The sequence below is a fragment of the Canis lupus genome, chromosome 24 (assembly GCF_011100685.1).
Source record: "Canis lupus familiaris isolate Mischka breed German Shepherd chromosome 24, alternate assembly UU_Cfam_GSD_1.0, whole genome shotgun sequence".
In the NCBI taxonomy this organism is placed as follows: Eukaryota; Metazoa; Chordata; class Mammalia; order Carnivora; family Canidae; genus Canis; species Canis lupus.
Genome location: NC_049245.1, coordinates 3,696,936 through 3,720,397, shown reverse-complemented (window position 1 = coordinate 3,720,397; position 23,462 = coordinate 3,696,936). Strand labels below are relative to the sequence as shown.

At 42.2% G+C, this 23,462-nt stretch overlaps 1 protein-coding gene and 1 pseudogene across 6 annotated transcripts; both read left to right on the top strand.

The window, feature by feature from the left end:
* Positions 1 to 3,985: 3,985 nt before the first annotated feature.
* Positions 3,986 to 4,845, top strand: LOC100687912 (annotated as a pseudogene).
* A 2,426-nt stretch (positions 4,846 to 7,271) lies between these two features.
* NAA20 (N-alpha-acetyltransferase 20, NatB catalytic subunit) lies at positions 7,272 to 22,191 on the top strand. Of its 6 annotated transcripts, none has more exons than XM_038571446.1 (7): positions 7,287 to 7,417; positions 11,913 to 11,937; positions 12,276 to 12,365; positions 14,680 to 14,746; positions 15,587 to 15,722; positions 21,070 to 21,215; positions 21,670 to 22,191. In XM_038571446.1, exons 1-7 carry the CDS (start codon positions 7,365 to 7,367, stop codon positions 21,753 to 21,755), a joined length of 603 nt encoding a protein of 200 aa, XP_038427374.1. In that variant the 5' UTR covers positions 7,287 to 7,364; the 3' UTR covers positions 21,756 to 22,191. The 6 variants fall into 6 exon arrangements, with proteins under 6 accessions (XP_038427378.1, XP_038427376.1, XP_038427379.1 ...); XM_038571449.1 differs by having other exon boundaries at positions 7,301 to 7,417; positions 12,266 to 12,365; XM_038571450.1 differs by lacking the exon at positions 21,070 to 21,215 and having other exon boundaries at positions 7,272 to 7,417.
* Positions 22,192 to 23,462: the final 1,271 nt, after the last annotated feature.

The window sequence follows — 23,462 nt, the reverse complement described above, 5'->3', positions numbered from 1 at the left end:
TGCTTTGTGAAAGATGAGTTGACCATAGAGTTGAGGGTCCATTTCTGGATTCCCTATTCTGTTCCACTGATCTATATGTCTGTTGTTGTGCCAGTACCACACTGTCTTGATGATCACAGCTGTGTAATACAGCTTGAAGCATCACAATGCATCCTGCTTTGCTTTGCTTTTTCAACATTACTTTGGCTATTCATGTTCTTTTCTGGTTCCATACAAATTTGGGGATTGTTTGTTCCAGCTCTGTGAAAAGTGCTGGTATCATTTTGATAGAGATTGCACTGAGTGTGTAGATGCTTTGTCTTTCCAATTCTAGAGCATGGAATGTTTTTCCATTTCTTTGTGTCTTCAATTTGTTTCAGACGTGTTTTATAGTTTTCAGAGTGTAGATCTTTTAACTCTTTGGTTAGGTTTATTCCTAGTTATCTTATGGTCTTGGGTGCAATTGTAAGTGGGATTGATTCCTTGATTTCTCTTTCTACTGCTTCCTTATTGGTCATTTACTTTGCTTCCATTTTCGAGAATCTTTTTAGAAGCTTTTAGAATCTTCTCTTTGTCTCTACTATTGGGAATGTCAGTGGTGTGGATTTTTTTCCCTCAACTATTATTGGAGACTCCATAGTCTCTTTTACTCTAGAGACCCATATTTTTATTTTTATTTTTTTAAAGATTTATTTATTTATTTATTTATTTATTTATTTATTTATTTAGAGAGAGCGAGAGAGAGGCAGAGACACAGGCAGAGGGAGAAGCAGGCTCCATGCAGGAAGCCTGACGTGGGACTCGATCCTGGGTCTCCAGGATCCCACCCTGGGCTGAAGGCAGCGCTAAACCGCTGCACCACCAGGGTGGCCCGAGACCCATATTTTTAAATTCTGAGAACATTTCTTATACTGTTACAATTATTATTTCTTTCTCTCCATTTTATTTTTCTTCTGGAATTCCTATTATTTGAATATTGGATTTACTAGATTGAGCTGCCTTTTTTAGCTTTAATCCCTACTTTCTGTCTTTGTTTCTTATACTTCCAGGGCAATGCTTGAATTATTGATTTTTTTCTATATAATAACATATTTGCAATATCCAAAAAATTTTTTTACCTCTGAATATAATTTTTATAACATTTTGTTCTTTCCTTCCATGGATACAGTATCTTCTTACCTCTCTGTGAATATTATAGTAAGATCTAATTTAGTGTTTGTTTTCCTGTTTATCCGGTTCTTTTTTTTTTTTTTTTAAGATTTTATTCATTTACCTGAGAGATAAGGAGACATAGCTAGAGCAGAGGGGAAGAGACAGAGAGGGAGAGAGAGAAGCTGACTCCCTGCTGAGCAGGGCTTGATCCCAGGACCCAGAGATCACGGCTCCAGATCATCACCTGGGCTGAAGGCAGACCCTTAACTGACAGAGACACTCAGGTGCCCCTCTGTTTATCTAGTTCTATTTTTGCTTAGTTGTTTGGATCGCTGCCTTTTGGGTTAGAGGCTCTACTCAAATGCTCAGTGACTTAACTATTCATAACTAAATGTAAAGCGCCACAAAATTTGTTGGAAATCGTGTATATTGGGCAGAGCTTGTGAACTGATGTCCCTTCTCTTGGAAGACTATGTGGCACTCTGCTCATTTTGCCAGAGGACTGAAAACAATGTGAATATTTGTGGGGGTTTTCTCTTGGGTCAGGCAGTTTCCCTACCAAAAATTCTCTAATATCCCTCTGGGGGTGGCAGGGCAGGGTTTAGTCTAGCTGCCAGCCTTCTGGGAGCAAAGCAGGCAAAGTGTTCGCAGGGGTTCATCCTTCAGGAAGCTGGGTTTTGCTTAATCCCCGTTGTCGGTAGGGTGTCTTAGCCTCACTCTTCATGCTCGTGCTCTGAACTCAAGGACACAGCTTCTTGTGCCTCTCCAGAGACCAAGGGTCTCCTCCTCTCCCTTTCTGCTGCTTGGCTTGTCTAGGTCCCTGAGCCTCCCTGGATTCTGCCCGAGGAGTTAACTGCCTGGCCTCTTGGCTTCTCCTCCCGCAGTTGCTGTCTTCTGGGCTTTGTTCTAGCTGCTCAATGAGTTCATCAGCATCCACAGCTTTGTTGCCAGTTCTCACTAGCTATTGTCTCTTCCTTCCTTCTTTCTCCTTGTTCTTATGGATTTATACCTTGAAAAACAATTTTTTTTTTGATTCTCACTTTAGTGAGGTGTTGGTAGGGACTAGATGTATACATTCTGTCTTGTTTAACGGAAACCTGTAATCAGCTCTTAATATGAGTGGTGAGCACACTTGAAAACCTGGTTAGCAGAACTGAACACAGATCATTACACTGATGATCAGAGTCAGTGCATCCATCCTGCTCAGTTATTATTTTATAAAAACTAAAATTGTTATCTGAAGGCCACCACCCACCAACGCTGTTTTATTGTCAAGCGCATCGCCTAGGATTCAAGCTACATCTTTCACTATGCTCTTTGTCCTTTCCTCTTGATCTGAAGGAAAAGAAACGAGCCACAACAGATGACACGCCAAGCCATTTTCTTGCTTAGATGCGTAATTCTCCCACAGTGGGTGTGCACCTGGGTCAATACTATTTATGCAAGAGCACGGGTGTTTTGTCTCAATGAGCAGGAAAACATTTTATCACATTGTTTTGTGATACAATGTGATAAAAGCTTGTAGTTGTTTCCAACTAAGCAGTAAAAGGAATTACACAATGTAAAATGATAAATAAAAAGTTCTATGAGTCATCTTTAATGTGGGGAAAATGTGCAGCCAGCACAGAGACAGTGTTTTTCCTGCATGTTAAAAATAAAGTTGAACGCACTGAAATAAATATCAGTAACAGCATGTCCCAGAAGCTCCAAAAACGGTGAGACTTTATGGGATTCAGTGTAGTTCATGCTTTTTATTGAGATGGTGGAAACAATGTACAAACTGCTGATTTTATTTTTTATAGTAAAAAATCTTATGGCAAAATTCACTCTCTTTAGTGTATGTTCTATGAATGTTGACAGAAACACTAATGATCAGTCCCTGAAAACACTCCCACGATTCCCTTCTGCTCCCCTGACCCCAGTCCCTGGCAACCACTGATCTGTTTTCTGTTCTTATAATTCTGCTTTTTTCAGAATGTCACGTAAATGGAATCATACCATACACAGAATTTTGACTCTGGCTTAAACATTTGTATACAGGTTTTTATGTGAACATGAATTTTCACTTCTCTGGGATAAATGCCTGGGAGTACAATTGCTGAGTTAAATGGTAGTTGCATGTTTAGGTTTTAAAGAAACCACCAAACTGTTTTCCAGAGAGGCTGCACTATTTCACATTCTCAGTGGCTCTGTGGGAGTGATCCAGCTTTGATTCTTTTTTTTAATTTCAGTGTTTGCTGAAATTCACTAGGAGATGCAGTCCAGAGTTTCAGGAGGCTTAAAATGTATGCACCGCTAAGAACCTCTTAACTTCTGGAAGCGTTATGACGAATGACACTCCAGCGTAAACTAACTCACATACAATAGGGAAAACAAAAGTCACGTTGGCCTACTCTTTTCCTCCAGAAAGTTTAAACACCAGAAAACAATGGGGTAATGATGTTTACAAAGTCTTCACCTTTAATTTCTTTAAAAAGACTTTGTTTATTCATGAGACACACACACACACAGAGGCAGAGACACAGGCAGAGGGAGCAGCAGGCTCCACGCAGGGAGCCCGACGCGGGATCACGCCCTGGGCTGAAGGCGACGCTAACCTGCTGAGCCAGCCAGAGATCCCAAAGAAAATGTTTCTTGTCCACAGAAATAGAAACGCATCGTGCATGTCCAAAGATGCAATAGATTACCGCTCTGTGGATGCTAACCAGCATCACATTTATTTGTACATTCATTTCAGCATTCCTGATTGCCTTGTGCACTTTAGTTTTTTTTTTTTTTTAATATTTATCTATCAGAGAGTGCTCCAGTGCACGAGTGGGGGGAAGGACGAGGGAGAGAGACTCCTCAAGCAGACTCCTCACTGCACTCAGAGCCCAATCCCAGGACCCCAAGATCATGACCTGAACCAAAACCAAGAGCTTAACCGACTGAGCCACCCAGGAACCCTGCGCTGTGCACTTTAAATCCTAACAACCAACTGGCTCTTTCACTAATTAATGAATGACCATCTTTGTCGTGTGCTCATTTTATATTTGTATGAAAATCACAATTTTACCTTTTCTAAAAATTATCTTTTAACATTCATTCTAAATGGCACATTAGGTTTTGCTGACAGGAAAATGCCTCTAAAATATCTCCCTGTGGGAAAGAAGCAGAATCAGCAGCCGCCGCCGCCGCCACAACAGCCCCTGCTGCCAGAGCGGGAGGAGACTGGAGATGAGGAGGATGGGAGTCCCATCGGACCACCCAGCCTTCTGGGCCCTCCCCCCATGGCCAATGGAAAGCCTGGTGACCCCAAGTCAGCTCTTCACAGAGGTCCTCCAGGATCAAGGGGACCAATGATCCCACCAGTGCTGAGCGTCCCACCTCCTCCCAGGGGCAGAGGCCCAATCTGGGGAGGCCTGGGCCCCAGGTGCAGCCCATATGGTCATGGCTGGTGGGGGGCCAATACTGAACCTCCTTTTCCTGGACCAGGCCATGGGGGTCCTTCCAGAGGAGGCTTTCACAAAGAGCAGAGGAATCCCCGAAGGCTCAAACGTTGGTCTCTTATCAAAAATACCTGCCCGCCCGACGATGGCCCCCAAGTTATGGAAGACAAATCCAACCTCCCCGTCTGCCGACACTTTGCCAAAAAAGGCCACCGTCGATATGAGGACCTCTGTGCCTTCTACCACCCAGGCGTCAACGGACCTCCTCTGTGAGACTGTGCCTTCCCATCCAGGCTGGAAGGAGCCCTGTGACCTAGCGGCCATATATTTCCCCGTGGCCCTGTGACGGCTACTGTGAGGCTGCTCCACCCACCACCCTCAGTCAGTGACACCCACCCCCATCTGCCACCTCCCCCATTTGGGGTCCAGAGTTTTGTGTCATCACTGGTGCCCAGCGTGTGGGCTTTCTTCCGACCCAGCCTCCACAGACTTGCCTTCAGGGCCCCACCTTTGCTCTCTTCAACTGCCTCCTGGATCCTCTTCCCCTTCGCCGATTGACTGCTCAACAGGAAACCTCTTTGGTGCTGGTTCTTGTGCATCTATCTGGCCACCCAGCCCTCGGCACTGCCCTCGATTCCTAAGAGCCCTGGAGCAGTTTCCTACCATTCCCTTCTTCTAGCTGCTTGTTTTAAGTCCTTTTTATGTGACAAACCCTACCCCCAAAGTTGCCAGTTGCTCTGTGAAACTCACCAGGTTGACCTGGAGTCAAGTACGATGACTGGTGCAGAGTTACTCCCTGAAAGGCCACTCTCCCTGCTTTTGGATTTTGTAGATCCTGCATCAGTAGCATGATCCCCACCGCTCTGGTCTGTGATCACTGTGCTTTGTGAAACTGTGCATCCCCTCATACCTAGCTTTCCTCAGGGTCCGTGGCATCATTGTGACTTCCCAACACTAGAGTTAAGTTTTTCTGCCAAAATGAGTGAGGCTCTTGATGCCCTCTAGACTTTCCACACCTCCCAACATGGGAGAATTGTGAAATTTTCTGCAAGACTGCCTCCCTGGTCTCCCCATTCTCCTAGTGTCAGTTTTTCGGGGTTTGACACAAGCCCATGAGATGTCCTCTAAAGCCTCTTACGGGCTATCCGATCTCCTCTCCAGCCCACTTTAGTTAGAGTATGTCATTGTGAGGCCGCCAGCCCCTTCGTCTGAGTTCTGTGAATCTTCACCTGGCCTACCCTTGGGTGGAACCTGGATGGTACTGTCGCCCTCGTCTAACCTTCTCCCCTACATCCCTGGCACCGGTTGTTTTCTGTGAAAACAGCAGTGAACAGGTTCGGTTTTGCACTGGCCCTAAGGAAATGGGTCAGGAGTTGTGTGGGCAAGAGGGAAGGATGAGAGCCGTTGGAGAACTGAGAATGAATTTTTTTTCTTTTTAACATTTTTTTATATTGGTAATAAATGCAGTGGAAACAAGCAAACAAAAAATCTCCCTGTGTAAATACCTGGCAGGCGGTAGATGAGCTCATGAGGTCACCTTCTGCCCTCCAGCGCATTTCTACGACAAGTTTGCATGCTCCAGGATCTGGGACCTGTGTGTTTACACGCACCTATCGTTGAGGTTTTGGAAACAAGGCCTGCAGTTGAGCTTGGATCCTGAGAGCCTTCTGATGGGCCTTTCCTCAGCCATCTGCTCTCCTCCTTCCATGCCTGGCCCACAGCTCTGGGCAGGGGGCTGCTGAAGATCCCCATGGAGCAACTGGCATCCCAAGGCAGTTAGATGTGAGGGCTTTGGAATTCATATCTGTTCCTGAGGAGTTACGTGCAGAGGACCTCTGCAACGTGTCCCTCAAGACCACCTCAGTAATTGCTTAGCAAAGGGGTGAGGGCAAAGAACCTCCAAAAGCAGGCAGGATAGTGGTTGGCCTCTGGACCTGTGCTGTCCAATACGGTGGCAGCTGCTACCCATGGGGCTATTGAGGGCTAGAAAGGTGGCTAATGCCACTGAAGAATGGAATTTTTTTTACTTCATTTGACTTTAACTGATTTACATTTAAATTTGAAGACTGAGGTTCCTCTCAGTTATTTGAAAGCTCAGTATGATTGGGACCATTTGAGTACGCAAACCTACTTTTTGACTGTACATGTTAGGTAGACATTTGATGAAATCTAAAAACAGAAGAAATATTTCTGATGACAAATCACCTCCCGGATTGAAATATGCTGCAAATGTTAAAATGCACACCAGATTCAAAGACTTAGTTAAAAAAAAAAAAAAAACTCCAGTAGTATTTTTTAATCGGTCACACGTAAAATGACAATATTTTTGATATACATGTACTGTGACACAATTCATCTCCCCTGTGTCTTCATGTTTGCAAACGTGGTGGACCAAGACCTGAGATCCCCTGCTGGGCTGGCAGCGCCCGACAGGCCCCTCTGGATCGGGTGCTCCCATCCTGGCCCACTTGCTTCCACATTCACCGCAGACCAGCCCAGGGTCCCGAACCCCGCCTTTCTGCTGTGATTCCCAGGAGATCACACCAGGGGCTTCCTGCAGCCACCCCCGCGGAGTGTTGAGGCTCTGAAGGGTAAGCACACGCCCACCCGCGCCGCGACTTCACAGGAAGGACCCTTCAGTTCCAGATACCGCCGTCAGAGGGCGCCATGCCTCTGCCCTGGTTGCCGAGCAACTCGTGTCCCGGAAGCAGTTCTCCGTCCCGCACCGCGGCGACCGCGCGCAGGACCATTTCCGGCGGGACGGGCGCGGGGTCGCAGGGAGCCGACTTGGGCGGCGGCGGCGCGATGACCACGCTCCGGGCCTTCACGTGCGATGACCTCTTCCGCTTCAACAACATGTGAGTGCGGCCCCCAGGGCCAGTGCTGGTGGCCGCGTCCGCCCCGGGGCCGGGGCCCGCCGAGCCGCCGCCGCCGGCCGTCCCCGGCACGTCCCCGACACGTCCCCGACACGTCCGAGGGGCGGCGGGGCCCGAGCCCGGCGGGGGGCGGGCCCTCCTAGCTGCAGCTTCCTTCCGCGGCGCGGCGTGCGCGTCGGGCGGGGGCAGCGCGGGGCGGCCGCGGCGGCGCGCCGGGGGGCGGGGCGGAGCCGGGGACCGAGCCGGGGGCCGAGCCGGGGACCGAGCCGGGGGGCCGAGCGGGGGGCCGAGCCGGGGACCGAGCCTGGAGCCGAGCCGGGGGGCAGAGCCGGGGGCCGAGCCGGGGACCGAGCCGGGGGCCGAGCCGGGGGGCAGAGCCGGGGGCGGGGCCGGCCCGAGCCCGGCCTGGCTCTGTCGCCTGCGGCCCGGGTCCGGGCGGGTGACTGGGCCGCGCGGCTTCTGGGCGTCGGCGGCCGCCGCGAGGTCAGCATCCGAGCGTTCGCTGAGCGCCAGCTGCGGATGGCTCGTTCCCACGGCCGCAAAGCCCGGGACGCGGCCCCGCCCACCCCCTTCCTGCTGCTGCGCGGAGGGTTCTGCCTGGTTGCTGAGGCCGCGCGTCGGGCCGCGGGTGGAGGCGTGCGCTGCTGCAGGCCCGCCGCGTGCACTTCCCTTAAGTCCTGCCCTTAAGTGCGTGCGCACTTCCCAGTTAGGGCAGGACTTGCGATTTGCAGGTACCAGTTTTTTTTTTTTTTTTTTTTTTTTTTTAAGAAAACATTTTATTAAGGAAGTTTCTGAACATTTAAAAAAGTTGACAGAATTTTACCCATAACACCTGTATAGACACACCGCCTGGATCCCACAGTTAACATTTTGTTATGCTGACTTCATCACATATCGGTCCGTCCATCCATCAAATATCCATCCATCCATCCATCCATCCATCTGTCGGTCCGTCCACCCACCAGTCCAAGATCCACTTTAAAGACGGCGGGGCAGTGTGTGAAAGCTGAGGATCAAGTGGTTAGGACTCAAGTTAGGAGGACGGGAAGAACTTGAGAGGAGATGGCTCTCATCCCCTTTCAGACGGGATAAGCTTTGAAGGATGGATAAAATGTTGACAGTGATGAAGTTCTGGAGAAGGAAGCAGGGGTGAAAGTGAAAGGTTGCATTGTGGGCAGACAAATGCGATGGGAGCCGTGGGTTTCTCTCACTGAGCCATCCGGGGAACTGGTGGGGCTGGACTTTTACTCTGTTGTTGGAGGATTCAGACTTGCCTAGTGGGAAGAATTTTCTAAATTTTCTAATGGGCCTCTTTCAGTCAAAGCAGTGTAACTTGTGGTGCCCCACCCCCCTTGGGTACTGGCACATTTAATCCTCACAGGCTAAGTAGGTGCTCTCATTATCCTCATTTTTTGTATGAGTAAACTAAGGTAATGAGAGCTCAAGAGAATTGCCCCAGGCGTCTGAGCTCCATGGTGGGAGTGAATGAAGCATGGAAGCTAATCCAAGGAGATTGGCCCTACAAAAGTGTTGGTTCTTTAAGACTGGTCCCTGACCACCTGGGGACACTTTGGAAATGCATATTCTCAGCTGTTTAAGGACCAGGGCTCTGGAGCTCGAGCTCCTCACAGTTATGTGAATGTGAGAAGATTACAGGAGTTTTACCAGACAGGTAAGCCATTTAGGATGTCTTGGTAGCAGCCCAGAGATGATGACTTGACAAAGGTTTGGGTTTGAGAGGTGCAGGCCTGGGGAGGGACAGTGTGCCTTGGAGCTTTAAGAGTAGACAGGGCAAAACCTTAGTTTAGTTTAGTTTTGTTTTTTTTAGAGAGCAAGCTCACACCATCCGTGGTGAGCTACCCAGGCACCTGCAAAACGTTGTTTTAGCTGAAGATCTAGGAAGGCTCAACACTTATATGAAAATGAACAGTGTAGAAGAAAATAAGCAGGAATATAATAAAACCTTAGATTTCAAAGAATTGTCTAACTTCTTAAGGCCTCTTCAGAATATGCCATTGGGAACTCTTCTTCCTTCCCATTTCCTCCCACTCCTCTTTGATTAGGGTACTTTCATAGAGAATTCTAGGAATCACTGGATAAGAAGTGATTGCAGTAGGAAGTGAAGATGCAATAGATCCAAATAATTATGTATTTTACTTTTGGAAAAACATTTGCATGCCTACTGTGCTCAGTGCTGGAGACACAGCAGTGAACAAAACAAAAAATGTTTTCTTTATGGAATTTACATTTTAGAGTGGAAAAAAGATAAGGAAGTACAACATATAGAACTTAGTGTTCAGTACAAAGAAAAACATGAAAACAGGGAAGGGAGGGATGCCTGGGTGGCTCAGTGGTAGAGCCTCTGCCTTCAGCTCAGGGCATGATCCCGGGGTCCTGGGATCAAGTCCTGCATCAGGCTCCCTGCAGGGAGCCTGCTGCTCCCTCTGCCTGTGTCTCTGCCTCTCATGAATAAATATATAAAATCTTAAAAAAAAAAAAAAACCCACAGGAAAAGGAAATAGGAATAGGGATTCAGCTTTAGGTAGGATGTTTAGGAAGAAAGACCGAGGGCAGGGAGGGGGTGAGTCCTGTGGATATTGGGAGAACTTGCAGGCAGAGAGGGTAGTAAGGGCACCAGGTACCTCTTTGTGAGGGGAGGCGGCAGCGAGTGTGGGTGGAGTAGTGAGAGGGTGGGAGTGTTGAGGAGATGAGGCAGAGTCAGTGGCTAGATCTTGGAGAGGCCCTCCTAGGAGTTGGGCTTCTCTGCTAGGTGCATTGAGACACCCAGGTGGAGAAGTCAGGTAGGTATCTGGGCTGAAGATCGCAATTGGGGGGGGGGGGGCACACTATACAGATGGTATTAATAAAACCAGGAGGTAGAGGTGATGTCAGTGGTGTAGTGAGTGTGGATAGGAAAAAAGAAGTTCCGGGGTGCTGCCCCAGGGCATCCGGTGTTGAAGGAGACTTAATGGCCCACTCTGGTGGGAGGAAAAGCTGATGGTAGGTCTTGGAAGCTGAGTGGGGAGAGCATTTCAGGTGGAGGGAGTGGGGAGCCGTGTCAGGAGCGGCTTGCTGATGGCTAAGTGTGTCTGCGCATCTACCCCCGGAGGAAAGAGAATTGCGGGAGCAGGGGGCCTGGGCACGTGTGCACACAAGCAGGCGGTGGAGCAGGAGGCACCAGAAGAAGCAGAGAGCCTGACGCGGGGCTCGATCCCAGGACCCTGGGATTGTGACCTGACCTGAAGGCAGACACTTAACAGACTGAGCCACCCAGGTGCCCCAAAGCAATGCTTTTCTTGGTGTTAAATTGTGTTCTTGAAAGTAGAGTGACTTTTTGTTTTTGTTTTTTTTTTTAAGTTATTCATATTAACATGCAATTGATTTATTATTTTATTTCTTTTAAAAAAATTTTTTAAAATTTATTTATGATAGTCACACAGAGAGAGAGAGAGAGAGAGGCAGAGACATAGGCAGAGGGAAAAGCAGGCTCCATGCAGGGAGCCCGACATGGGATTTGATCCCGGGTCTCCAGGATCATGCCCTGGGCCGAAGGCAGGTGCCAAACCGCTGCGCCACCCAGGGATCCCTTCATTTATTATTTTAAAATGTATATTTAAAATTAAATATCAGTAGATATGACACACATAAACAAGTTTTTTGGGGTCCTCAATAATTTTTGAATGTAAAGGGGTTCTGGAACCAAAAAGTTGGAGAACTACTGGCCTAGAGAAGTGCCTTGGTAAGGATCCCAGAGAAGAATTTGCATATATAAGAGGAAGATTTGCAGGGTGGCTGGTTTTGATCCTGGCAAAATAGTGGTTCCATTAATTGAATAGGAAAGTAAGGGGCAGAGCTCTCTGCAGACGGCTAGAGAGGTTCATTTTAAGAATTGCTGATTCAGGAGTGTTGTGATCAGATATGCTGGTGAGACAGGTGCTGAGCAGCCCCAGAGCCAGGTCAAAGAGTTTTCCTCCAGAAGTTAAGGGATGGAGTGGTGGGGAAGAGGAGGTGAGAATGTAGAAGTGTATGGAGCAGACGTACTCAAATGGTGAGGGCCCACACTGAGCAGGTGAAGGCCCAGAGATGGGTGGGAAGAGCTGCTGTCAGACACTGCAGGGAGCTAGTTTTACTTTCTGTGATTTAGATGCCTGGTTGGGCCCCAGTTCCATTAATGATTTCTAAATGATGCCATCTAGAAAATGGAAGGTTTTGATGCAGACACACTAACCACTTAACTATAAAGTAATTTGTAAGGAAGAAAGAGTTAAATGAAAGTGTATAGTATCTTTTTAGTGGCTGTGATGGCCCGGTTTAGCCATTTGGTAGCTGACACCATCTTCCTTAGCCCTAAAGTTGGTTTTAAAGTTGTGGATGTAGCATGTTTTGTTTTCTTTGTGCATATTTTTGGTTTTAGTGGCTTATTTAAACTGGTTTTGTCAACACTGCTTACTATTGACATTTCTTTTCTTTCTTTTAGTAACTTGGATCCACTTACAGAAACTGTATCCTTTAAAAAAAAAAGTTAAAGGCTAAGAGTAAGGAACATGGAAAAACTAAGGAAAAAATAGACTTAAAACTTACAGGCCAAGAAACATAAGCAACATTGAAAGCAATGTAAAAAAACAAACTAGGGATAAGAGCTGTCTTACATCTGCCTGACCAGGTGGTAACAGAATGACGTCATAAATGTACCTTGCAATAGGTAGTAAGTATGGCTCCGTGTAACAGAATGCAGCAACATCAGCTGACTGGAGCCCAGGGGGTGATGGGCAGTCTGTGGTAGTTTCATGTAGTCGTCGGCGACCTGGCTGTGCACTTTAACCACTTCATCACTCCCAAGGTGGCCTTGGCTGCTTTCCTGTCCCAGATAGCTGCCAGAGCAAAGAGCATCAAGTCCATGTTCCTGGCAGGAGGATCAACAGAGGGGAAGGTAAGAATGACCTTCCCCTTCAGGGGTACCTTTAGGAAGTACCACACAGGCCCTCTGTATCCCAATGACCAACATCTGCTTCATGCCACACTCACCTAGCTATAAGTTTGGGAATGAGCCCAGCTTTAAATTAGGGCTTGTTACTTAAAGTTAAGAAAGGATTTGGAGATAATAATTAGCCATATCTGTCATGTTCCCCAATGAAAAATGGACAAAGATATGTGAAGTTGGACGCTCTGGGTTCTGTTGCACTAATAGACAACTCCACATTCTCAGTGGCTTAAAACAAAGTTGGCTTTCTAGCTTATACTCCATGTCCGTTGCAAGGTAGGAGTGTAATATTAACTGATAATCTAACAAAAGAGGGCATATAAGAAGCTAATGAAATTAAGAGTTCAGTCTCACCAGTCAAAAGACGTGGATTAAAACCAAAATGAGATGCCATGCTTTACCTTTCAGATTATTAAGGATTAAAAAAAATGATAAAACTCATGCTGATAAGGGTAAGAGAAGCATCCTCATAAATTGCTAGTGACAGTATAAATTGCTAGTCTTTCTAGAAGGCACTTTGGCAGTGTAATACATAGTAAGTAACCGCATTTCCTACAAACTGAAAGTAATAGTAGAGTCAGTTAGATGTGGGATCAGCAAACTAAAGTACATGGGCCAAATTTGGTCTGCTGCCTATTTTTATTTTTTTTTATTTTTATTTTTTTCCTATTTTTATTTTTGTAAATAGTTTTGTATTTTGTAAATAGGCACAGCCATGCTGAATAATTTACATATTGTCTGTAGCTTTGTCCGTGGCTTTCATAGTTAGAGTAGTTGCAGCAGAGAGCATAAGATCCATCTAGCCTTGAATATTTACTATCTGTCTCTTGATAGGATATGTTTGTTAACCCCCAAGTTAATCATTATAAAAATATTTATTGTAGAATTATCAAAAATTTGGAATAGCATTCATACACAACAATAAGGACATGTTAAATTATACTGTATTCGTGAGGAATTTTAAAAGATTTTTGAGAAACTGAAAATAACCCATATTCACGCAATGGAGTATACTGTACGGTATTAAAAATAAACTTTAGGTGGAGGTAACAACAGGGCTATGTATCAGAAACAAAGCTGAGTGAAAAAGCAAAACACTGAAGTATTCCCTTTGTATTTCAAAAATGACCTTTTAAAGAGCCCTCCATGTTTAAAGAAAAGATTTCTTAATGAGAGAAAAATTTGCACTGGATAGTAAGGTAAAGAATTAGGATGCAAATCAACTTACATGGTGTGTATCTAGTTACACTTATAATTCACAGGAAAAGTCCCATAATCCAAGTGGGGCCATGTTTGAAAGTAACCTGCCAGGTCTTCGTGGTTACTGAGCCAGAGGAGAGGTGGTTATGGTGTGTGCAGTGGCTGAATGACAAGAAGACTGGCTGGCCTGCCATGTTAAGGGTTATGTTGGAAGAGTGCTCAAAATAGTGGCTGTCTTTCAGATGAGAGTGTGAAGAATTTACTAGTGAACAGATTTTCCAGCTTTAAAAAAAAATTGTGATTGGTGGTGGCCCCTCATGGACTTGCATCAGCCGGCTTACAGAAGGAATAGAGGAATGAGCACATGGCAGTAAGGACACTGGGGTTGAGGAGTTACTAACGGGCAGATTATTCAGGCTGTCACTCTTTAAGTCACCTTTTATTTGTAGTACCAGATATGGAGAATTTGAATCAGCACGGGGGAGACACTCAGTAATTGTTGACTCTGGAAGTAATTAACTTCTAAAGTTATTTTCACAGTCACATGGCTGAAGCTAAAGTAGGATAGTCATTAATTTCCTAGTGCAATTACAGGTCAATGTACAAATGTACTGAGCATCTACTTTGTGCCAAGGGATAGAAGCACAGGGATAAGCACCAGGGATAGAATGAACAGTACATGACATTCATATCCAAAAGGGAGAGCGCCAGTAAACAAGTGATAAGTGTTGTGCAGAGATTTAGATACAGTGTGATCAGTATGGATAGAGATGATAGAACTTCAGAGTCCTGGTTCTCTGCTCTGTTAGATGGTGTTGTCTGCACTTATATTTTTGAAGTTACATATTCAGGCAATTTTGTTATAAATTATTAGTGCTAACCTAAATATTTAATGTACTGACTAAATATAGAAATCACACACATGAAGAGCTGGGGATAAAGTAACAATATACTTTTTAAAGAAAACTTTCTTCACAATACTCCTTTTATGAAGAACTCTACTATCCATTACTTTCCATACTCCTTAACAAGACTGTAGTATGGGATTCCTTTTTACTTACAGTACCTCGCCCACTGGCCAGAGTACTTCATTGTTGCGGAGGCACCTGGTGGAGAGTTAATGGGTTATAGTAAGTATAATACCACTAGAATTTTTTTGGGTAGGCAGTTGAGATTTTAACATAGGTTTCAACCAATTAAGTTGATTGCAGAAGTGGAAATACAATCATGATGCCTATAATTTTATTTCCTTTAACCATTAAATGGTTGCTGATGCTATGTTTTAGGCATTGTGCTCTAGGGCCCCAGGGGATACAGCAGTGAAGTAGACAGATATGGTCTTTGGATTCTTGGATCTTTCATTCTGTGTTTATGTTACATTTTCTACATGGTTTATTTGGTACATAATGCAGGGATTGTAGCATCTTCACTGATTAGTAGCATTACTTAATGAAAATTTGAGCTGTGGATTATCTCAGTTTTGTGTATACATACCGACATAAAATGCAGATATTTAAAAAATACATAATCTGGTTCTGTGTTAAAAATCAGTTGTGTTTTTAGTGTATCATTCTTTTTTTTTTAATTTTTTTTTTAATTTTTATTTATTTATGATAGTCACCGAGAGAGAAAGAGAGAGAGGCAGAGACACAGGCAGAGGGAGAAGCAGGCTCCATGCACCGGGAGCCCGATGTGGGATTCGATCCCGGGTCTCCAGGATCGCGCCCTGGGCCAAAGGCAGGCGCCAAACCGCTGCACCACCCAGGGATCCCCTCATTCTTTTTTTTAAAAGAAACCTTTCTCTAAGTGAGATTCAAATAAGAGCACTAATAACTGCTAAGTAGATGACTCTGTTACTTAAAAATTAAAATTTTGTCATTAGTTTCCTCTCTAATAAAAATGTAACCAATAGTCTGTATTCATGTATAAATCCATGTGTTTAATTACTGAGTGTAATCTTTTGTTGGCAGTTATGGGTAAAGCGGAAGGCTCAGTAGCTCGGGAAGAATGGCATGGGCACGTCACAGCTCTCTCTGTCGCCCCAGAATTTCGACGCCTTGGTTTGGCTGCTAAACTTATGGAGTTATTAGAGGAGATTTCAGAAAGGTGAGATACTGCTTTTCAAGTATGAACCCTAACTATTTGATATTTCTCATAGTGAAAATTTTAAGATTTTTTTTCCTATTCAGGCTGAATATTGTGCTTTATTGTTTACAGGATTTCATTTTCTACAGTATTCACATATTCACAGTAGTAGTATTGTCTCTATCTTGTCACTGAGGAATATTCAGGCAAAATGGGTGACCTGCCATGGGCTTATATGTTGGGTAAGAGGTGCAATAAAAAACTAGCCCTTAAGGTTTCCTTTAGTGTTCTTGACCCTGTGGCAGATGTTCCCAAATTTTCTGTTAACATCACTCCTGGCTTCTCAGTGATTTTTTTTTTTTTTCATAGTGTCCCTAAGGCAAAAAAAAAAAAAAAAAAAAAAATCCCTCAGTTTAGATTTAAGCTGTTATGACCTGTTTAGTATTTGTGACCTAACAACCTAGTAGCTGTTTAGGAAAAAAATAAACACATTGAAAGAAAAAATATTTTTATTTCATTGTTAAATAACTGTGCTTACCTACTAATGAGATGTGTGTGCCTTTTTGGGCATTACATGACCCCTCAACCTTGGAAACAGATTGGACACAACCACCTGCATTCTTGTTTCATATTAACTTTCTTGTGGTATTGAGTTTTAATCATGGGACCTGCCAAAACTTGGCTTCATAAAAGATACTCTGTCATCAAAAGGAATGTAACACCATGTAATGCTGCATTTGTGAATTATATCAAACTGGTATTTTGCCAGTGTCTGACATGTAAGGTTTGTGTTTTCCCCAAACGTTTGAAATATCCTATAGCACCTCTAAGAGTTTGGGCCACCTTGGAGCACTCTGGAGCACAGTTTGGGAAGTACCAGCATTAGGGCTTTAAAAAAAAAAAAGACCTGTTGTGTATGTCAAACACCCTCATTATTAACGTGAGATAAAAGTAATATAATTAAGGGATGCCTGGGTGGCTTAAGCATCTGCTTTTGGCTTGGGGTGTGATCCTGGAGTCCCGGGATTGAATCCCACATCAGGCTCCCTGCATGGAGCCTGCTTCTCCCTCTGCCTGTGTCTCTGCCTCTCTCTCTGTCTCTCTCATGAATAAATAAATAAAATCTTAAAAAAAATATATATATATATATAATTAAAAGACTCCTGCCAGCTCCCATTCTAAGAGATTAAGAGATGTGTGTAGAAGTTTAATCAGTTGTCAAGCTGCCACTTATTTTTTTTCTCTACTCTTAAATGCCTAGAAGTATATAGGAAAGGGAGTATTTGCTGAGAAGGGCTCTTGAGGCTTTCCACTTAATGGATTTAAAAAGGTAAGTTTTAAAGAAGTAACCATGGCCTGAAAATGCTCTGGGCCAAGTTGGGGGCAAGATGAACTTGAGCTTATTCAGGAAAGAGAGAAACTTGTATTAGCTGAAAAAGAAATCTCTTCTGGTCTTTGAAAAGTTTTAGTTTATTTGTTAATGGCATTATCTTGTTGAAAAAAGGTATTTGGCATTATTATATAGTGGACAGGGAGTTAAAAAATGGGTTCTAGTTAGCTATCACCCTAGACATACGATTTAATGTATTTATAGATTATCTTACAGTAGAAAACCTCTAAGCTGCCTTCCTTTTCAGTTTCTAAATCTTCCTTTGCTAAGATTTGTGTATGTGTACATATATATACCTATCTACATACATACATGTATTTTTAACCATGTATACATTTAAAAACCAAGAGAGAAAAAGGAAATTAAAGTGGTAAAACAAGCCTGAAATGAGATGTTAGCTATGAATCCAAATACAATCAGTAAATACAACACTAAATGAAAATGAACTAATTACTCCAGTTAAAAGACAAAGACTTGAAGACATTCTGCTAAGTGAAGCCATTCACAGAAAGACAAATAATGTGTGATTCCAGTTATACAAGATAGCTAAAACAGATAAATGTAAGAGTGGAATGGTGGTAGCCAGAAACTGGGGAGAGGGGGAAATAAGTTACTAACCAGCAGGTATAAAGTTTCAGTTAAACAGAATAAATAAGCCTATTTATTCTTAAATCAGTCTGTTGTACAACACTTATTTGTAGTAAACAATAGTGTACACATTTAAAATTTATTAAGAGGGAAAACTTCATGTTAAAGTGTTCTACAACAGTAAAATAAAGACAAAGACTGTCAGAACTGTATTCCATTTGCATGAAGTATATGTGAAGATTAAAGACAAAGATTGAAATAAATTCTTAAAATTATCATGCAAATTATAACCAAAAGACCGTTGATACGCTTAACATAGTCGTATTATAGTTCAGTAATTATCAGAGTAAAAAAGGGTCATTGCTTATAGGTAAGAAGATACAGTGCCATTAGAAGGTGTAATAATTACAAATATTATGTACACAGTGACATAAATTCAAAGTAAAAATGCGAAAATTGATAATACGAGAAAAAGCAAATTGTTATTAATGGGAGAGTTGAACATACTTCTTTCTAATTGATAGAACAATTAGACAAACTGATTAAAGGCAAAGAATAAGGGTGAGTACTTTTTCTGGGGCAGATAAATATTTAGGCTTTAGAGACCAGCTCATGTCTCTAGTGTGTGTTTGTATATGTGTATGTGTGTATATGAAACACCCCTTCAACATTTTAAAAACTGTTCTTAGCTTGAGAGCTGTATAAAAATAGATTTGCAAGCAGACCCATTTCCTTAACAGATTACAATTAGTTGGCAAAAATCTTTCTAGAAAGCTATGGATTCTCTAGCAATTTTACCAACTATTCTAAGTAGTAATGACTATAAGTTCACTTTTACACACAAAAAATTCTTCAACATTTTTTAAGGCTAGAATAACATATAAGAAAACTCAAGCAATATGAGAATGAAAATCTGAAGAAGATCTATCAGTCTACAGATGCAAAAGTCTTAGCATCTAAAATCTTAGCAAAATGGATTAGTGTATCACGGGAAGAAAAGTTTTAACATAAGAAAAATCTTTTAAGTGTATTCCACCATATTAACAGATTAAAGGAGAACATGTTATCTCAGTATGTATGCAAAATGCTTTGATAAAATCCTATTGGTTAAAAACTTTTAGCAATGTAGGAAATAAAAGGGGAGAACTTCCTTAATCTAAAAAAAAAAAAAACCTATCTACCCAAAACCTGTAGTAAATATTAGCAGTGATGCACTGAATGCTTTCTCTTTGAAGAAAGGGATGAGATAAGGATGCCTACATTCAGCCCCTCTTTGGTAATTTACTGGAAATCCTAGACACTACAGCAAGAAAAATCAAAGATATGAGGACTGAGAAGAAACAAAGCTCTTATTTTATACACATAAGATTGTACAAACAAAACCACAAGAAGCTACAAATAAATGTTTAAAAGCTAAACAGTTGTTGGATAGTCAGTATAAATTAAATTTCATTTCTATACAAACAGTAAAATTTAGGAAAAGATGCCAGTTTACAAAGGCATCAAAATACATTAAGCCCTTTGAGAAATATCTGACTTCTCTGTGTAAGACTTCTCTAAAGTCTTTCCTGAGATACAGAAAAGATGACCTATCTTAGCAGACAGAGAATTACCTAAGTGGCATGGACAGCTAAACTGGTATTTGATCCACGGAGCCAGTGTAATTGTAATCAAAATCTCAAGTCTTTTTTGTGAGACTTGTTAAATTGATTCTGAAACTTACAGAAGGGAAAAAGAAAAAAGAAACTTACAGGGGAATGGAAGGAAGTAAGATTGTTTGAACAACAACAAAGTGGGCGGGTTTGCCCCTCCAGATATCAAGCTGTAATGAGTAAGCTCTGTATCAGTGCTGGAGTATTTGCCTAGACCAGTGGAAGAGAACTGAGGAACAGATGCAAGGATACGTGGATTTTGACATACCTCAGAGGAGGCAACTGCAGAGAGGCAGTGAAGGGATGGATATGCTTTTCAGTAAAGATGGTGGCACAACTGGATAGCCACATGGGAAAAAATGACCCAGACTATTACCTTGTACACAAATCCGTTCCAGATTAAAAACCTAGATATGAAAAGCAAAACTCAAAAGCTCTTTTAAGGTAAAACAGAGTATATCCAGGACCTCAGGGTAGAAAAGAACTTAAGCTACTAAGTCTGTAAGGGAGAGGCTCGTATGCAAATTCATTGAAGTAACACTGTTCATCAAATGGTATTAAGTCAGCCCACAAATTGAGAATAGATTTACAACAGTCCTTTACACAATGTCAATGATCCAGAATACACAGAGAACCACAGATGGGGAGAGGAAAAAAAAAAGTGTGAAAGACTGACTAATAAGGACTGAAAAAGAAAAACCTAAATGGCCTACAAAAATATATTTAACCTCATTAATTGACATGAGAAATGTCAATTAAAATGACTCTGAGATACTTAACGAGATTTAAAAAAAATAGTCTGATGTACCAAGCCTTGGCACTCTGGGAATGGAGTCTTACCCTCCTCTGGGAGGGTAAGCTGACTGGAAAATGGGTATTGCCTAAAAAACCTGAAGTTACCCCTATGAACCAGTGATCACACTCCCAGCTGTAGACCTTAGATATTATACCATGAGACAATAAAAATATTCATAGCAGCATAGTTTATAACAGAAACCAGGAATGTTTATCTGTGGGACCATGGACAACTTGTATATCCATCCATACAATGGAGTGCTAAACAAAGGGAAGGTGAACAAGATCTAACATCCAGGCTGACTTGCATATTACTGAGAAAGGCAAATCACCACAGGACATACAAAGTATAACACTTACAGAAAGTTCATAAATAGGAAAAACTATACTAGCTGATGAACCTGCAACAAAAACCAAGGAGCCAATAGAGTCAGGACTTGGAGACCTCTGGATAAGGGGGATGGCTGTCAATGACCAGAGACCCGAGGGCTTCAGAGCTGCCAGTGTCAGGCAGCCAGTGTCCTGTAGTTACACTTGGGCCATGGCTACATGGGTGCTTGCTACTGTTCAAAAACCTTTAATTTGTCCATGTGGGTGAAAATATTGTATCACTAGTTGTTAAAATGAGCATGTAATTTATTGTGATATAAAATATTCAGTAAATTTTTTAAGAGGTAGAATTATGGTTTTAAAGGTTTTAAAAAAGCTTATCTTTTAAGAAAGTACAGGTTTTAAACTGTTAGTATGCCAACAGAAAATCATCTCTTTGTACTGTCATATATCCTCAGTAATAAAAATTGGTATGAGGTAATCATCTGCAAAGTCCTGTTACTAGCATTCTTTGAATTGTAGTCAAAGCCAACTAAAAACAAGTGTTTCTCACATTCTAACTCTTTCTTTCTTTCTTTCTTTCTTTTCTTTCTTCCTTCTTTTCTTTTTAAAGAAAGGGTGGATTTTTTGTTGATCTCTTTGTAAGAGTATCTAACCAAGTTGCAGTGAACATGTACAAGCGGTTGGGCTACAGCGTATACAGGACAGTCATAGAGTACTACTCAGCCAGCAATGGGGAGCCCGACGAAGATGCCTATGGTGAGCTCCCTTCTATGGCAGTATCCCCATAAAGAAGCCAAAACGTGTACATTCATTCTACATACTGAAGTAGTCCTTTTAATACATTTAAAAGAACCATATTTGTTGGACTTAATATTTTAAATTTGAGCTATAATATTTAAGTCTCCTTTAACTTGTCTTTATGAACCTATTACGGATTAACTTACATTAACCAATGGTTAATTACTATCAGTTGTTTATGTTATACGCATGTTAATTTTACTAAGATTTTGTCAAAAGAACATTGATAGGAAGAGCTGAGTACTTGTGACTGGGAGTCTCTCCTAAAAACATGTCTCTGAGGACCTGGTAAACGTGGGGGTGGGACAAACCTCTTATGGGAACTATATATATAAATATATACACACATACACACTTTAATATAAGACATTTTGGTAGTTGGGTACTTATATTAAATTTTGCTTCCTAACAGATATGAGGAAAGCACTTTCCAGAGACACTGAGAAGAAATCCATCATACCTTTACCTCATCCTGTGAGGCCTGAAGACATTGAATAACCATGAGCAGTGGTTCTTAGGCTGATGCTCCAGATATTTTATGGACAGTATTATTTTCATTGGATGATCTTGGAGCTGTATTAGGAGAAAAGTAATTATTTAGGTCTTACAGACTTCAAGAAAATACAGGTTATAAACTTGAGTCTCATTGTTTCCAGTTAGCAATATCATACCTACTAAAGCCTTTCACTGTAATAAAATTCAATCAAAAAGGCAGCTAGGTCAGATGGAAACATTCCACTATTTTGGTTCATAATATTCACTATGTGCTAGGGAAAAAAAACTTGCTCCAGTCTCCTCCTAAATTCTGTGCCTGAGAACCACTGCTGCATATGTATTTTTTATTTTGTATCAAACTGTTAATTGAAGCTTTAAAAGCATATATGAAATGTATAAATCTAAGATGTATAATAAAATGCACTGTTGACTCTCTGAATGTGTTCTGGAAGCATGTTGGTCCTTTATAAAATTGGATCAGGATTGGGGCATCTGGGTGGCTCAGTGGTTGAGCATCTGCCTTTGGCTCAGGTCATGATCCTAGGGTCCTGGGGTCGAGTCCTGCATTGGGCTCCCTGTGCTTCTGCCTCTGCCTGTGTCTCTGCCTCTCTCATGAATAAAATCTTTGAAAATAAAATTATGTTTTACTATTCCTTAAAAATTTTTTTTTCAAAATATAAAAAGATACTGAGATTTCTTTAAAGGAGAAAAAGGACCTAATTCCTACAGAAAGGCCATAAAACTAGGTCACGGGCTATGCTTGTATTTTCATGTATAGTTTTACTTGTAATACATACCTGAAAATATCCAGTGAGTAAAAGAAGTTGCTGAAGAAGAACCCATAGAAATGATTATTAAAAAGCTTTTGCCCCTGAAAGGACTTACTCTGGTGTTGAGGTTAAGAGAAATCTTTTATGTTCTCCCCTGAGAAGGTAAACTTTTTCCTTCATGCATTTCATGCTGGCACTTGGCCAGAAAGTGGTGTTAAGAGGTTACATTGGGAACGTGACCATTAGTTTTTGTTCTTATGCAACATAAATGGGACAGAATTGCAGGAAGACTGATTAGTCACTTATATTAGCATTTTGACCTGCTTTTATCTCACCCTTGGACTCTGCACTTAGCCAAAGGGTATTAAAATCAGAAATGCTCCTCCTGGCCAACTAGACAAGACCTCAGTAGTCCACAGTTAGGACCCATGTGACACCCAGCAGCTGGGGTGACACTGGTCCAGACCCTGAAGCACTGAGGGTGAACACAGATGTGCCTTTGATCCTGGCCATCCTAGTTGCCTCTGCCCTCAAACACTAGCTGACTTTCAAGATACAATTTAGGAATGTACTGACTAGCTTTTTTTATTCCTTTTTTTATTTTATTGCTTTTTTTAAAATTCCTTAACATTTTTGTAAATTTAGTAAGTTTACCCAGTTAAATCTGCAAATAACAAGTTTGCCAGTTGCCCTTCCAGGTGAAAAAATACTCTTGAAGATGACAAATAGCTTGGGCAATTAAACAGGCTTGAGAAATCAGGCCAGATTAAAGAAAATACTCAGATCAGTTATTAATTAAGCAAATATTCTTTGCTTGGTATGAGTAATGTGTCAACAAACATGTTCTCATCTCTCTGCTACTTGGTTTTTGTTTTGTTTTGTTTTGTTTTTGGCACTATAGTTGGGCTATCTTTGGTGTTTTTCACATGTTCTAAACCCA